At 60.6% G+C, this 13,381-nt stretch overlaps 1 protein-coding gene across 1 annotated transcript; it reads right to left on the bottom strand.

Moving 5' to 3' along the window:
- Window positions 1-330: 330 nt before the first annotated feature.
- Window positions 331-11,184, bottom strand: PTBP1 (polypyrimidine tract binding protein 1). The gene is given in 16 exon segments (XM_036889860.2): window positions 331-1,652; window positions 1,768-1,845; window positions 1,968-2,184; window positions 2,258-2,350; window positions 2,763-2,796; window positions 3,767-3,823; window positions 3,825-3,913; window positions 4,507-4,584; window positions 4,696-4,870; window positions 4,969-5,079; window positions 5,165-5,335; window positions 5,407-5,553; window positions 5,631-5,803; window positions 5,909-5,984; window positions 8,726-8,756; window positions 11,042-11,184. Coding segments are annotated over 16 exon segments (1,671 nt in total). The 5' UTR covers window positions 11,050-11,184; the 3' UTR covers window positions 331-1,519.
- Window positions 11,185-13,381: the final 2,197 nt, after the last annotated feature.

Below are 13,381 nucleotides of genomic sequence, written 5' to 3'. Positions count from 1 at the left end.
GGGTCGGAGGGGGCTTGTGGGGTAACGGCACTTCAGTCAATAAACAGTCCACACTGCAGCCTTGGCTGTCTTCTTGGTCTGAGGACCCACATAGGTAGGCAAGGGCCTGGGGAACAGTGTATGGTGCGGATGGGGGCTGCAAGGGGCAGGGTGGCCACCCAGCCCAGTGCAGCTGGGGCCCCTGCCCTCCAGGGCCATGTGAGGGAAGCAGGGGGCTAAACCCACCAGGCAGGTTGGTTGGGGGAAGCAAGTGGCACAGGTAGGCGATCTCGAGGCCAGCAGACTGGCAGACTGCCCACCAGCACCCACAGCACAAAGGAGCCCAGGAGCAACTGTGGTAAAATCGCTTTAATTCGGTTCTCTCCACATTACAAGCCGTCAGGCGGCAGGGATGTGCTGGGCCCCGCAATACAATACTGAGCCTGTAATTGCTGTTATCAAAATATACATCTGTGTCCCATAAAAAACCGTGTTTGTTGCCCCTCACGTCTTACAACAGGTATAAAAAAATTATAAATATTTACACCCTTGTTCCACCCCAATAATGGAAATTTTGGGGTCTGGACCCCAGGGAGAGGATGGCCAGCACGGGACCCGAGCACAGGACAACGTGTAGGAGACCCCCCCTTCTGGGGTCCCAGCATCAGAGGCAGACAAAAAACAGAAACAAAACTTTGGTCCAAAATTTGCAGAAAGCAAGCAACCCTGGAAGTTTAAGAGTGCTTGTCCTCCTGGGTGGACGGCGGTCAGGGTAAGGCATCTGGGGGTCTCAGATGGGTGGGCCAAGGCCTGGGCCCCAGCTCATCACGTCTGCCCTGCGGCTCGGATAAAAGGAGTACAGTATGCAAGGTCACACAGAGGAAGCGTATGTTACTCAGACCACCTTTATCTTGCTATATAAAAAGTTACTCAAAACTATTTTTTTGCATATAAATGAAAAAAAGATTAGAATATTTGGTCACTGGAAATATCGCTAGGCACAGATGTCTGTATTGAAGCTGATACAGAGACTACGGTGAACCAGAGCTCCAAAGCTGAAGCTGATGGGGCGCCCCGGGTTTGCCTGGGGTAGGGGAATCACACGCTTAATTGAGTGGGTGGGGGTGTGGGCCAGACCTGCCACACAGCCTCCCGCCACAGGACCCCACGGAAGGGCCTGCTCCCCCGAACCCCCACACTTTTGCTACCCAAGAAGGCCCTGCTGGAGCAGCAGGCTTAAGGCACGGGAGAGTCGAGTGAGGTTTGGGAGCGCCCGACCCGCAGAGGCCGCAGAAGGCACTGGGAGGGCCGGGGCGGGGAGCTGGCGCACTGTCCACGTGTCGCCGCCGAGAGCCCAGGGGCCGGCACCCGACTCCCCGAGGTGAGCAAGGTGAATTCCATTTAATTTTTTTAAAAACAGGTAAACTGATTTCTCTTTAAAAAAATAAAATCTCTGGTCTTTTAAGGTCACTTCAGCTGCTTTAAAGTGGCTTTCTTCTGGAATGACGGAAGTGTGGCCGGCCCGGCGGGAGGTCCCAGCCTAGATGGTGGACTTGGAGAAGGACACACGCAGGTGGTGGTTCTCGCCCAGGTCATGGTTGTGCAGGTCGATGAGGGCCTGGATGGCCTCCTCCACGGAGCCCATCTGGATCAGCGCCATCTTGCGGTCCTTCCTGGAAGACAGGGCGCATGACGGCTGAGGGAGCTGGGGTGCGAGGTGGGGGCCCCAGGACGTGAGGAGATGGGACTGGGTGCACCCAGGACGTGAGGGGGCGGGGTTATGCTCACTGGAAGAACTTGAACCCCTTCACGATCCCGCCATTGCTGGAAAACAGCGCCTTGAGGTCATCCTCAGACACGGAGGGCCTGCAGGGAAAGGAGACCTGAGCCACGCAGGGTTTGCCAAGTGAACAGGGCGGCTGCAAGATCTGGAGACACCTGGGACCCCCACCCCCACCCCGGACCCTAGGCGGCTCCTGACTGCGTACGGGATATTGGACAGGTGCAGGGTGGCTGAGGGCGGGAAAATGTTCTGGAAGTTCTTGGAGCCAGGCTTCTTGAAACGGTGCAGTGGTGAGTTGCCATAGTCCTTGGTGAGGCCCTGGTCCTCCTGGCCCTCACGGGGCAGCTGCACATTCTGGTGCTTGGACAGCGTGATGCGCACAGGCTTCCCATGCAGTTTGTGCCCATTGAGGTGGCTCATGGCTGGGGAGACAGGACACGCGTGACCAGAGGCCCACACACCTGCCCCCCAGCGCCCCCCAGCACCTCCCCTTACCCAGCTGGGCCTGGCTCCCGTCTGCCATCTGCACCAGGGCGTTCTCCTTCTTGTTGAACAGGATCTTCACCCGCTGCACATCCCCATACACGCCTTCAAAAGCACAGGACGGGCGCTGAACCCCCACCCACCGCTGCCGCCTTGCCAGCCCCCGCGCCCCGCACACCCTTGCAGGGCTGCTCTTCCCGCAGGCTTGCGTATTCTGCCTCTGGGGGGCCTGCGTCTAGTCGGGGAGCGGTACCAGGAGGACCACCTTCCGCCAAGGTCAACATCCAGGAACGTCAAATTGCCAGAGAACCACCACTTAGCATGCTACCAACACATTAACTCTTCGAAAAGCATGCGGGGCAATAACCATGCGTGTAGAGTCAAAGTAATACGCAAACGGAAGGCAAGCCGCGCATGGAGGCAGAATGCCAAACTGCAAATCATAGTACATCTCAGCGCGTAAAAAAATACCCTCAATTAAATGAAAAGGTAATAAAAGTGTGAAATGATAACATACCGAAAAGAATAAAGAGGCTTTGGGGTGTGACTCTCTTTAGAGGACAGCAGAGCAAGGCAGCGAGGGACAGGGAAAGGGAGAGGCCAGGGGGCGAGGTGCCAATCGTCCGCGGAGGCAGCCCCACAGGCGTGCAGGTTGATGGATGATGAAGTTGTCAGGATGTTAATATTCAAGGGCAGGTTGGTTTCCGGAGAGCAGGGTTTGAGGGGGAATTTTGTTTTTATTTATTTATGGTTTTGTTTTGTTCAAGCAACACAGGAAGCAGAAGTACCGTGCAGTCAGTTGGCAAAGAAATTCCGGATCAGGGCAAGAAAAAAAATTGGGAGAGGGGAAGGGGAGAAAAGAAAAAAGTAGCAAAAAAACACAGGTCAGTAAATACATAAGAAAACGAGTGCTCCATCAGTCAAGATCTACACATTGGGTCACAGGGTCACCTTGCAGACACAGGCAGGAGACAGGGCCGCGGCCCGGCGCCCCGCACACCGCACCCCTGCTGCCGGCCGCGCGGCCTCTCAGTGCTCACACAAGCACGCAGCAGTTAGTGAGGACTTCCCAGCGCGGGCCTCACAGCTGGGGGCGGGAGGGGGGCCCCAGGCCAGGCAACCAAGGAGGGTCAGAGACCAGAGAGCAGCCTGAAATGCGGCACAGGAACCCCATCTTTCAAGAGTTAACTATCTTGAGCCTGTTATGACCTAACCCGAGCTCTTGCCAATCTGGATGTGGCCGTGGGCCAGCACTGGCCACCACTGCCCATCACACAGAGCACCCTAGCCAGACCACGGCTTGCGTGGCTTCATGCTAAGACCATACCACGCACCAAAAGCTACTTCAGCTCTGAACGCTATGGAATTGGAAACGTAAATCAAGATATCAAAGAGACAGAACACCGCGTACTCGGGAGGGGCGCCGAGGGGACCTGGCCTGCCTGCCACCTGCTCTGAGACCTGAGGCCGATTGCCCACTTGTGCCTTCAGGAGCGATGGCCTGGAAGGAAAAGCACGTACCTCGGGGCTGAGGTTGCTGACCAACAGGACAGAGTTGCCTGCACCTGCCAGGCCAGGGGATGGCAATCCGGCCTGCTGCAGCAGCCGCTGCCGCTGAGGGGATAGCCAGGGGGGCCAGAGCCCCGTGCACATTCGGAACTGACAGACCTGGGGAGAGAGGGACCAGAAGGTTGAATGGCACCCATGTCCCTGTCCCGAGGGGAGTAAGGGTCCTGCCTGGCCTCAGCAGAAACAAACAGCCAGAAGGTTCACAGGCCCTCTTGCCACAGCCACTCCTCCACGCTCTCCTTGCAGCACAGACCACACCAGCTGGGACCCACCCCGGTGTGCCCAGCACCACAAAAGCTCAGGCCCCACGGTGCAGGATGGGCCTGGCTGGCCAGAGTGGACAAACCATCCCCTTCCCAGTGCCATGCCAGGCAGAATGTCACAAGACCACAAACACCATGCGGCGCCCCACGGAGGAGGCAGCTGTGCCTGCCTCACACTGCCCCTTGCCAGGCCATCTAACCCACCGACTAGGGTCGTATCCCTCCAACCACCTGCGCCTGTCCTGCTGCTTGAAGGGAGTCATACCAGACCCTGTGGGGCCAGCGGGCCTCACGGCTGTCCTACAACTGCCCTAGCAGGGCTCCTCGGGGAACCCAGGGGACCGCGCCCGCATCAGCTGCACGGAGGCAGAGCTACACAGAGTAGACATGCAGGATCGGCGATGGGGACCAGCACAGAGCTTTGAATACCTGCAGCTTGAGGGATGGCAAAGGTGGGAGGGAAACCAGCTCCTGCATACGGAGAGGCTGACATTATACCAGGCGCACCTAGAAACAAACGAGACGCTAATCATCGCACACGCCGCCTGCCTCGCCTCACCAGGGCAGTGGCTGCCAGCACCCCACAGGGCAGGTGCCTGGTGCTGGTGGGTGGCTCACCAAAGGCGGCAGCCATGGTCTGGTCCAGCGAGGGCTGGCTGTCACCCGAGGGCAGGTCAGGGCGTGTGTAGTCTCGGCTCTTATCGTTGTTGTACTTGACATTGAGGCTGGTGAGCTTGGAGAAGTCGATGCGCAGCGTGCAGCAGGCATTGTAGATATTCTGCCCGTCCAGTGACTGCGGGGTGGTAGGGAGGCCGTTGTCAGGGTCAGCAGCGGGGTGAGGTGAGGCACAGCAGGGCAGGACAGGGCAGGGCAAGGGTGCCTCCCACTTACCAGCTTGGCGTGCTGGGCGCTCACAGGGTCCGCGTACTGGAGCAGTGCCTGAAACTGGTTGTTCTTGGTGAAGGTGATGATCTTCAGGACGGTGCCGAACTTGGAGAAGATCTGTGGGGGTGGGGGAGAGGCAAGTAAGCTTGACGGTGGCCATCCAAGTCCCCGGCACCGTGGCAGGGCAGGGTGGGCCGCTCACCTGGTGCAGCACATCCAGGGTCACTGGGTAGAAGAGGTTCTCCACAATGATCCTCAGCACTGGGCTCTGCCCGGCCATCGCCATGCCGGCGTCCGCTGCCGCAGCCGAGGCAGCCAGGGCCAGGTTCCCTGACTGCACGGAGTTCACGGCCTGCAGGGCTGCCTGGGCCCGCTGTAAGGTGGGGCATGGCCATGAGACCGCAGCCCCGCGCCTGCCCGCCCCCAGCCCGAGGGGAGACGCACCGCCTGGTTGGGCGAGCTGTCCGTCTTCAGCTCCTTGTGGTTGGAGAACTGGATGTAGATGGGCTGGCCGCGGAGCACTGGCGTCACCGAGGTGTAGTAGTTCACCATGGTGTTGGCGGCCTCCTCTGTGTTCATCTCGATGAAGGCCTGGGGGCGGGGCAGGTGAGCGGCAGGGTGGGGGCCGGGGAGGGTGAGTGGCAGCTGGGGGGGGGGGCAGGGGCTACCTGGTTTTTCCCTTTCAGCATCAGAAGGTTTGTCACCTTCCCGAAGGGCAGCCCCAGGGAGATGACCTCGCCCTCGGTGACGTCACCAGGCAGCTTGCGGAGATGGATCACCCTGGAGGGTGCACCTGTACTCCTGCTGTCACCTTTGAACTTCTTGCTGTCGTTCCCGTTTGCTGGCAGAAGAGCACCGGGTAAGGCCCAGCACCTCCCAGGCTCCCAAAGCAGGTGTCAGGAGGGGGCTATCTGGCCTGCCCGCCCACACCCCAGAGGGGGCTCACCTGCAGAGGCCGCGCTGCTGCTCATGATAAAGGGTCCGTTAGTGACGCAGGCAGAGAAGAGCTCGTCAGACCCCCGCTGGAAGAGACGGGGGCGTGTGGGGCACTGCAGGTTGCAGGCACGACCACCCACCCCTCCCTGCCCTGGGACCCGCAGGGCCAAGGCCTTCTCCTCCATTCCTCACAAGGACCTACTGGTCCTAATGCGAGAGCACTGTTGCTTTTCCAGCCTCAGTAATCCCTGGGGGGCTTTCCCAAGGTGGGGGACACCACTGCCTTTTGGGACCTCTGCACGCCGACCCCCAAGGCAGGTCCTTGACCTCCTGCCACCAGCCACCTGGGGCTGAGCCTGGCACCCCCTCTCACAAAGGGGCACAGCTGCAGCCCTGCCCACTGTAAACCATCAGGTGGTCTCCAGTGACAGGAGCTGCTCACAGGCCTGAGAAACAAAGCCCCCTTGTCACCCTGCAGCCACTCACTCTGCCACAGGAGTGTGTCCTATTTTCCAGACATCTAAGGAAACCCGAGCCTCCACCTCTGTGCTTTCTTTCAGAGGACTAGAAATGCTGCCTTTCCATGCAACAGGTGGCACTGCCTGAGGAGGGGGCATCCAGGTGACCCTGTAACCAGTGCCGGGGACACACCAGAACTGCCCTGGGGGCAGGGAGTGACTTCCCCAGGGTGGAAGGTGACAGCCAGCAGTCCTGGATGGAGCCCACCTCTGGGGCTGCTCTGCAGGGAACAGGACTGTTGAGGCTGGAGCTCAGACTCCAGGTCCCCAGGGAGGGAGCAACACCTCAAATGCAATCTGCATTGGCAGCTGGGGGTTCCCCGGAGCCTTGCCTTTTCAACCTGCCTCTCACCCATCCTGTAAGAATACCTGCTCTGTCCTTCCTCCAAACTGCATGTATCACTGCCGCTTACAGGCAGGTACAACTGTTTACGCCCAAGGCCACCACATAGCACCACTGAGGCCATGGGGATGAGCCGGAAGACTGTGAGGTCCAGAGTTGACCGCCCTGCTCACTGTAGTGAGCTTGTCCCTGACCCCAGGCTGTATGTAAGCATTTGCACAGGGCCCTGACTCCCAGCCGGTGCGGCTGTAGCCCCATGGGCAGAGGCCTGTGCCTGAATATCAGAGTGGAGGACCAGTGCCAACAAGGGGAAGCTGCAGAAGCTGGGGGCTGACCAAGAGGATCACACAGGGTCGAGATTTAATGCAAACAAGGCAAAACATCAAAAATCAACCACCAGCTGCCAGTGGGGGGTAAGCTCACTCTCCTGGAGTAGACGTGGGTGCTGGGAGGCCAAGGGCCACATGGGACCCAGGCACTCAAGTGAGATCTGGGTACACGCCCTGCACAGCACGCTAGGCCCGACCTCCTGCTGACTCCGGGGGTGTGAGTGCCTACTCCCTCCCACCTGCTTGAGCCAAGGGTCCCCACTCCCATCTCTGCCCAGCAGTCAGGGGCTGGGCGATGACTGCATCACCTTTAAAAGGGCATCTTTGCCCTGGGACAGGTGGTGAGTATGGTCGGACCTTGCTGAGTCAGGCATTCTTGGCCCTGATGGTATTCCTGTGGCAGCTAGCCTGTACCAACATCTGTGGGACAAACTACCTGTGTCATCCCGCCCACGCCACCTATACACATGGACACACAGTAGGGCAGAACCCCACAGGTTTGTCCAACTCCTCTGGCCAGGCCCACCATCTGGGATGGTGCTCTCTCCAGGACACCAGGTCAGGGTGCACCCACAGGAAAAGCCCCTACGCAAGTGCCTGCTGCTGAAGACTGGGCAGAATCTGCTCCAGACAAACCCCCACAGTCCCCCTCCCCACCCCCACAGCCGCTGGGTTTCTGTCCTGGGTGGACCTGGCTCTGGAACTGAAACGTGTTGCCTGGAGTAGGATGGACGAGAGGGCCACCCTGAGAACAGACAGCCCCCCCTCCGAGATCCGCTCCAGCTGGAATCAGGAGCCAGCTGGAGCTGGCAGGAGGATTATTTGCCAGTCAGACGTTTTCTGTGACTGTTACAAATGCTTCAGATGGAAGTCCCTCTCTCCCCCCGCCCAGCCACTAAACAAACAGGTTTAATCTGCAGGGAGATAGGGACAGGCAGCATGTGAAGACAGGAATCCACCTGGGAAGTGAAACCCAGCCCAGGCACCATGGCTGGCACACCAGAACCCAGTGGGCTGCCTGCAGGGGGCCTGGGGAGCCGGGCTGTGGGAGAGCTGAACGACCAGTATCCACAACTGGGCCCAGGCCCCCCGCAGTCACACTCCCAGTTGCACAGGCCTGGCGTAAGGGCAGCACCCCACCACCCCCTCCCCCTTTTACCACCCAGCCACCTGGCTGCTTGGGCACCAACGGTTTTGAGGGTTTGGACATCAAGGGGACTTGGGCCTCTGCTTTCCTTTACCTCAAAAACTCTGATATTTTGGAGCAAAACCTATCTTCAGGATAAGTCAAAAGCAGCCCGACTGCCTCCCAGTCCCTATGTACCCTCCAATCCCAACAACCCTACAAACCGCTCTGCAGCCAGACCAGGTTTTTCCACAGAACTAGAAGCACACAACCCCCCCCCCCCCCCATGGAAGCTGCCTGTTGGCCCTCATCTCAAACTCCAGGCCGGGAACCACAGGACTCTCTCTACCTGCCCTCGGTCAGGACAGGGTGCAGAGCCCCAAACTAAGGCCAAGAGTGCATTTACTGCTGGCGGCAGGAAGGCGCTCAGCCTGGGGCAGCCCCCAGGCCACATTGCAGGAGAGATGCGCCTGTGCGGTCCGCACGGAAAAGCAAGGTCACAAGTGCCTACCTTTGTACCAACTGCTATCTCTGGGACAATGCTGTGGAGAGAGAGAGGAGATGGTTAGCCAGGTGGCCTCGTGTGGGGGCAAGGCCAAGGTGCAGCTGCGGGTCCGTCTGCACAGGGCCCCCACCCCAGGCCCTCCAACATTGAGAGATCTCAGAGCAGGGAAGTGAGCTGCCGTCCAGTTAATCTCAACTTGAAAAGGAGCCACCATTGTCCTCCAGTCAAGGCCCACAGCGGGACCCCAGCCACGCCCAGACCATCCCCAAAGATGCCCCCTTGAAAAGCCCTGGGAGGGGTGCTTCAGGTCCAATAAGATTCTAGTGCCACGTGTTTTCTAAAAACCGGGAGTGCTTAGGGACAGTTCACAGGCTGGGGAGGCGGTGGTAAGAGGGCAGGCAGCTCGGCTGAGGTCAGAGATCCAGCCCTAGGGGACAAGGAGGGAACTTACAGGAGACAGCAGAAATTATCAGATAACCTAAACACAAGTTACTCATCAACCTGGCCCCGTGACTGGACTTTCTCCCTGACTCCAGCACTGCCCGGGAAGACACCATGGCTGTCCAAGGGATCTGCAGTCCCGCAGGCCTTGACTTCAGGAGAACTCTTGGAGGCTGACAGTAAAACCCTCCCAGGGCCCCACGTGGCAAGCCAACTGCCGACGACTCACAGGACGTGTGTCCAGGAGGGCACCTCGGTCACCAACGCCCCCCACCAGGCCACCTGCCTGCCCTGTCGCACACCTCGGTGTTCCCTGCACTTGTCCGGGGAGGCTCTCAGACTTGGCAAAGATTCGGGCTGTTCTCAGGATCCCCCCAGTTCTCAGCGCTCTGGGCCTCGGGAAGGTCAGCTCAAGGAACCAAACTCCAGCATGGTGACCCCGAAGCAGGCCCTGGTCCTGCTACCTGCGACCCTTCCCTGCTTTTAGGTGTGCTGACCAGCTCCTTTCGTCCTCTCACGGCAGACCAGCCCATCCGCTAACATCAACAGCTTTTTAAAACCTGACTCAAACAAAAAACTTCTCAGGAAAAGTGAAGAATGAAAAGTACGCACTTTCCGACAGCTTCCTACTCGCAGGGCCTTTCCTGAAAAGGCCTCAAACCTTTCAGAGACGAGGCGGGCTGCGCAGGCCCCGCTCCCTCCCTGCCTAGGCCAGACGTCCAGGTAACCACGCCGCCTACAGAGGACGCGGACGGGACTCCGCAGGTCACACTCCCCAGAGAACCTGAATGGACAAAACGAGCCCCGAGGAACCCGGGCCCTGCACACCCCGCTAGCGAGCTGGGAACGGTGTCCAGCCTCCCAGGAGACAGGTGGACAACCACAGGCTCGTATTCCCAGTGCTCCACGGCTTCGTTCACATCTACCACTTCAAACTCGGCACAGAAAACATGTGACTCTCGGGCAGTAACAACACGCGCCCCCCGCAGCCCCGCGAAGAGTCAGGCCCGGGTAGGAGGAGCTTCCTCCAAGCTTCACATCTCTTTCAATGTGAAAGATAACCGAAACCGCCTCGGGACACCTCACACTGAACCCAGAATCTGCGCCTGCCCTCCCCGCGCGCGTAGCTCCGCTGCAGCAGGCCCCGCGTCCATGGACCTGACACCCAGCCTCTACAACAGGCTAAGCGCTCCGCCGGCATCAGGCACCCCCGCCACCACCACCCCCCGAGGCCGTGGACCCGGGAACAAAGCGGGCGGGCGCTCCTTCCCCGGCCGCCTGGCCGGGAGCTGCCGGACGGCCGGGGACGGAGGAGGGGTCGGGCGACCAGAGGAGGGGCGTCTCCGGGCCGCGCCCGGGCCGAGTCTGCGCGGCGGGAAAGGCCGCGCACGCGCACGGGTCCCAACGAGAGCGCGGAGACCTGCGCACGCGCACGCCCCACTGGAAGCGGGAAGGGCCACACGGGGCGCGCGCAGTGCGTACGGGGAACCGGAAGAGCCACGCGGGGAGCGCGCGCAGGGGGGAGGGGTGCGGGGAGCCGGAAGGACCACGCGGGGAGCGCGCAGGGGGTACCGAGGGCGGCGCGTGCGCGCGGGGACGGGAAGCGGGAAGGGCCACGGGGCAGCCGTGTGAACTCGGGACGGGGCGCGCCGAGGCCAGTAATGCCGAAGCTGGGCACGGCTCGGGCCCGGGAAACGTGGACCGCTTGGAGCCCCCGGGAGCCGCTCCGCCCCCGCGGCCCTGCAGGGGAGGGACTCAGGCACCCGTTGGTCCGGGCGGAGGCGGACGTCGCGCGAGCCGAGGCCCCGAGGAGGCCGGGCGGCGGCTGGGGGCGACTGGGGCGCGAGGAGGGCGGCAGGGAGGGCGGAGCAGACGACTCACCCGTCCATTGCACACAGAGGAGACCCGCGGGGGACGGAGTGGAGACGCCGGAATAGCAGGAACCAACTCAACGGCTCCGAGTTATAGACTCACAAAATGGCGGAGACGCCCGAACACGTCCCCCGCGCGCTCTGCCCATTGGCTCCCGCCGCGGAGGGGGCGGAGCTAACACCGTGGGCCTCCGCCAGCACCTCCCGATGACTATGAGGCGGCCCCAGGGGTGGGGTCAAGAGGAACGGCGAGAGGCGTTTGGAGAGGGCGACCGTCCGTCAGGGTTCAAGGCGGAAACGGCCTTGGAGTCAGGGGAGGGGAGAAAGGGTGGGCCACATGATGGCGCTTGAGCCAGTGAGGGAGCTGCTCTCCTGCTTGGGGCTTTGGGGGAGAAGCCATCTTGAGAGTGGGTACGTGGCGAAGTCAGGCGGCGGGAAGCGTGCTTCCCCCAGGCGGCTGCCATCTTGCAAACGGGCAGAGGCCGTCCAACCCGGGCTGGAGGGAAAAGGGCGGGGGTCACCATCTTGGAGTCGGGCAGGAAACCTATGGAGTTCCATCTTGCTTGTGGGCACGGGGCCGAAAAATCTGATTGAAATCTGTATGTTACTGCTAGGATAGCGCGCAGGGAGGTGGGGACTGCCTAATGCGTCCCGGGCGGCCCCGAGCTCACAGGCACAATGTGTTGGGGATCGACCTCAACCGTCCTTTGTTCGCTTCACAGCAGCGAAGCCAGGCAGGTCCTCTACCCTGACTGCAGGAATGGGGAAACTGAGGCCCGATGCCCACGGAGCACGCCGCCTGGCCTGCACGCGGGGAGACAGGCCCGGGAACACAGAACAGAATCCCGCTGTCAAGGGATGTTCGGGACCGGGTGCATCTCCGTCCCAGCAGCAGCAGGAGAGCACCCTTACACATACCTCCCGAGAGCATGATTCCAAAAATTGACAGGGTGTGGCTTACAGGGGGTGCCTCCTGAAGAGGTGGCGGGAAGCCTGGGCTCGCCGGGTGCGGGGGTGTCTTGGGGGGCGGTCGGGGTCAGCGAGGCCAGCGCCAGGGAGGCCGCATAGTGGGTCAGCACCCCCACCCCCATCCCCACCCCCACCCCCCAGCGCCTTGAAAGCTAACGGAGGCGATGCGTCCCCAGGCCTGGCGTATAACCGCCCCAAGTAGATACTAAATAAGCAGCAGAAGCCAGAGTAGTAATTGTTTGCCATAGTCTGTGGTGGAGAGGGGCTTCTAATTGGCACCAGCCTAGACCAGGAGAAGAAAGGCCATTTCTCCTTTGCCTGAATGGAACAAGGCTGGTTGCCCTACATCAGGTTGGTCCTGTCACCCGCCGGTTTCAGGGTTCGGGGGCCTACGGTGTGTGTGGGGGGGGGCGGGACGGCCTAGCCGCAGCTGGGGTTGGGGGCGCAGTACGGGTATGTGTCCTGGGCGCAGCCTGGGTCCCCCCCTGCCGCACTCATCGGAGGGCTCCGGCGGATTAGGTGCGACTGCCGATTTGCACGGAGGCTTCCTGCCTGTGGTCCTCGGCCCTCACTTGCACCTAAGGCCACGTGAAGCTCGGGAACGGCTAATCAGGAACGTCCTGGCGGATTTAGGAGAATCCCCAGTGCATTCCTGTGGATTTGCCCGGTCCGGGAATCCCATCTGAGCTCTGCCCTGGGTACCACCAGGCCGGGAGGTGCTGCCCCTTGACAGCAGTGGGGAGGCAGGGAACCGTGGGAGTGTCACAGCCCAGAAGGAGAAGAGGGGGCGGCTGATCTTGGTGGTTCCAAACCATCAGAACCATATTAAAACCCACTTCTGATGGGAGGGGCGTGAAAGGCTAGGCAACTTTGCAGCCCGACCTCCTGCCCTTGGTTCCTGACCTTGTTTGCACATGCTTCCTTAGTACAGCTGTTCCCTTCTGGAAGGTTTTTCCCTAACCTTCACTAGTCCCTCCTGAGAGCCCCTGCCCCAGGGCCTGTGTGCCTGCCATCTTCTAAAATGGCCATCGATGATGGTCTTCCTCTCCACCATCCACTGGAACTCCTCGGGGTGAATCTGACCTCAGACCAGCGTTAGGTAGAAAGCATTTGACAAGGCAGCCAAGAAGGCACAGACGCAGGAGCCCTCGAATGGACAAGGTCACCCTTCTGTCTCAGGCAGACCTGGAATCTTGCTGTGTGCTGGGAGCAGGTGAAGGAGCTGAGCCAGCCCCTGCCTGCAGAGAATCCACGCTGATCACCACCATTCACAGTGCCACGAACTGGAAGGAACAAAACAACACAAACTCCTCCGTGGTCTGGAGGCCGGAAGTCCGCAGTCACGTCCCCAGGGCTTTGCCCCAGGGGAAGGTCCTTCCTC

This window comes from Manis pentadactyla, chromosome 12, assembly GCF_030020395.1.
Source record: "Manis pentadactyla isolate mManPen7 chromosome 12, mManPen7.hap1, whole genome shotgun sequence".
In the NCBI taxonomy this organism is placed as follows: Eukaryota; Metazoa; Chordata; class Mammalia; order Pholidota; family Manidae; genus Manis; species Manis pentadactyla.
This window is presented reverse-complemented; position numbering and strand designations above follow the sequence as displayed.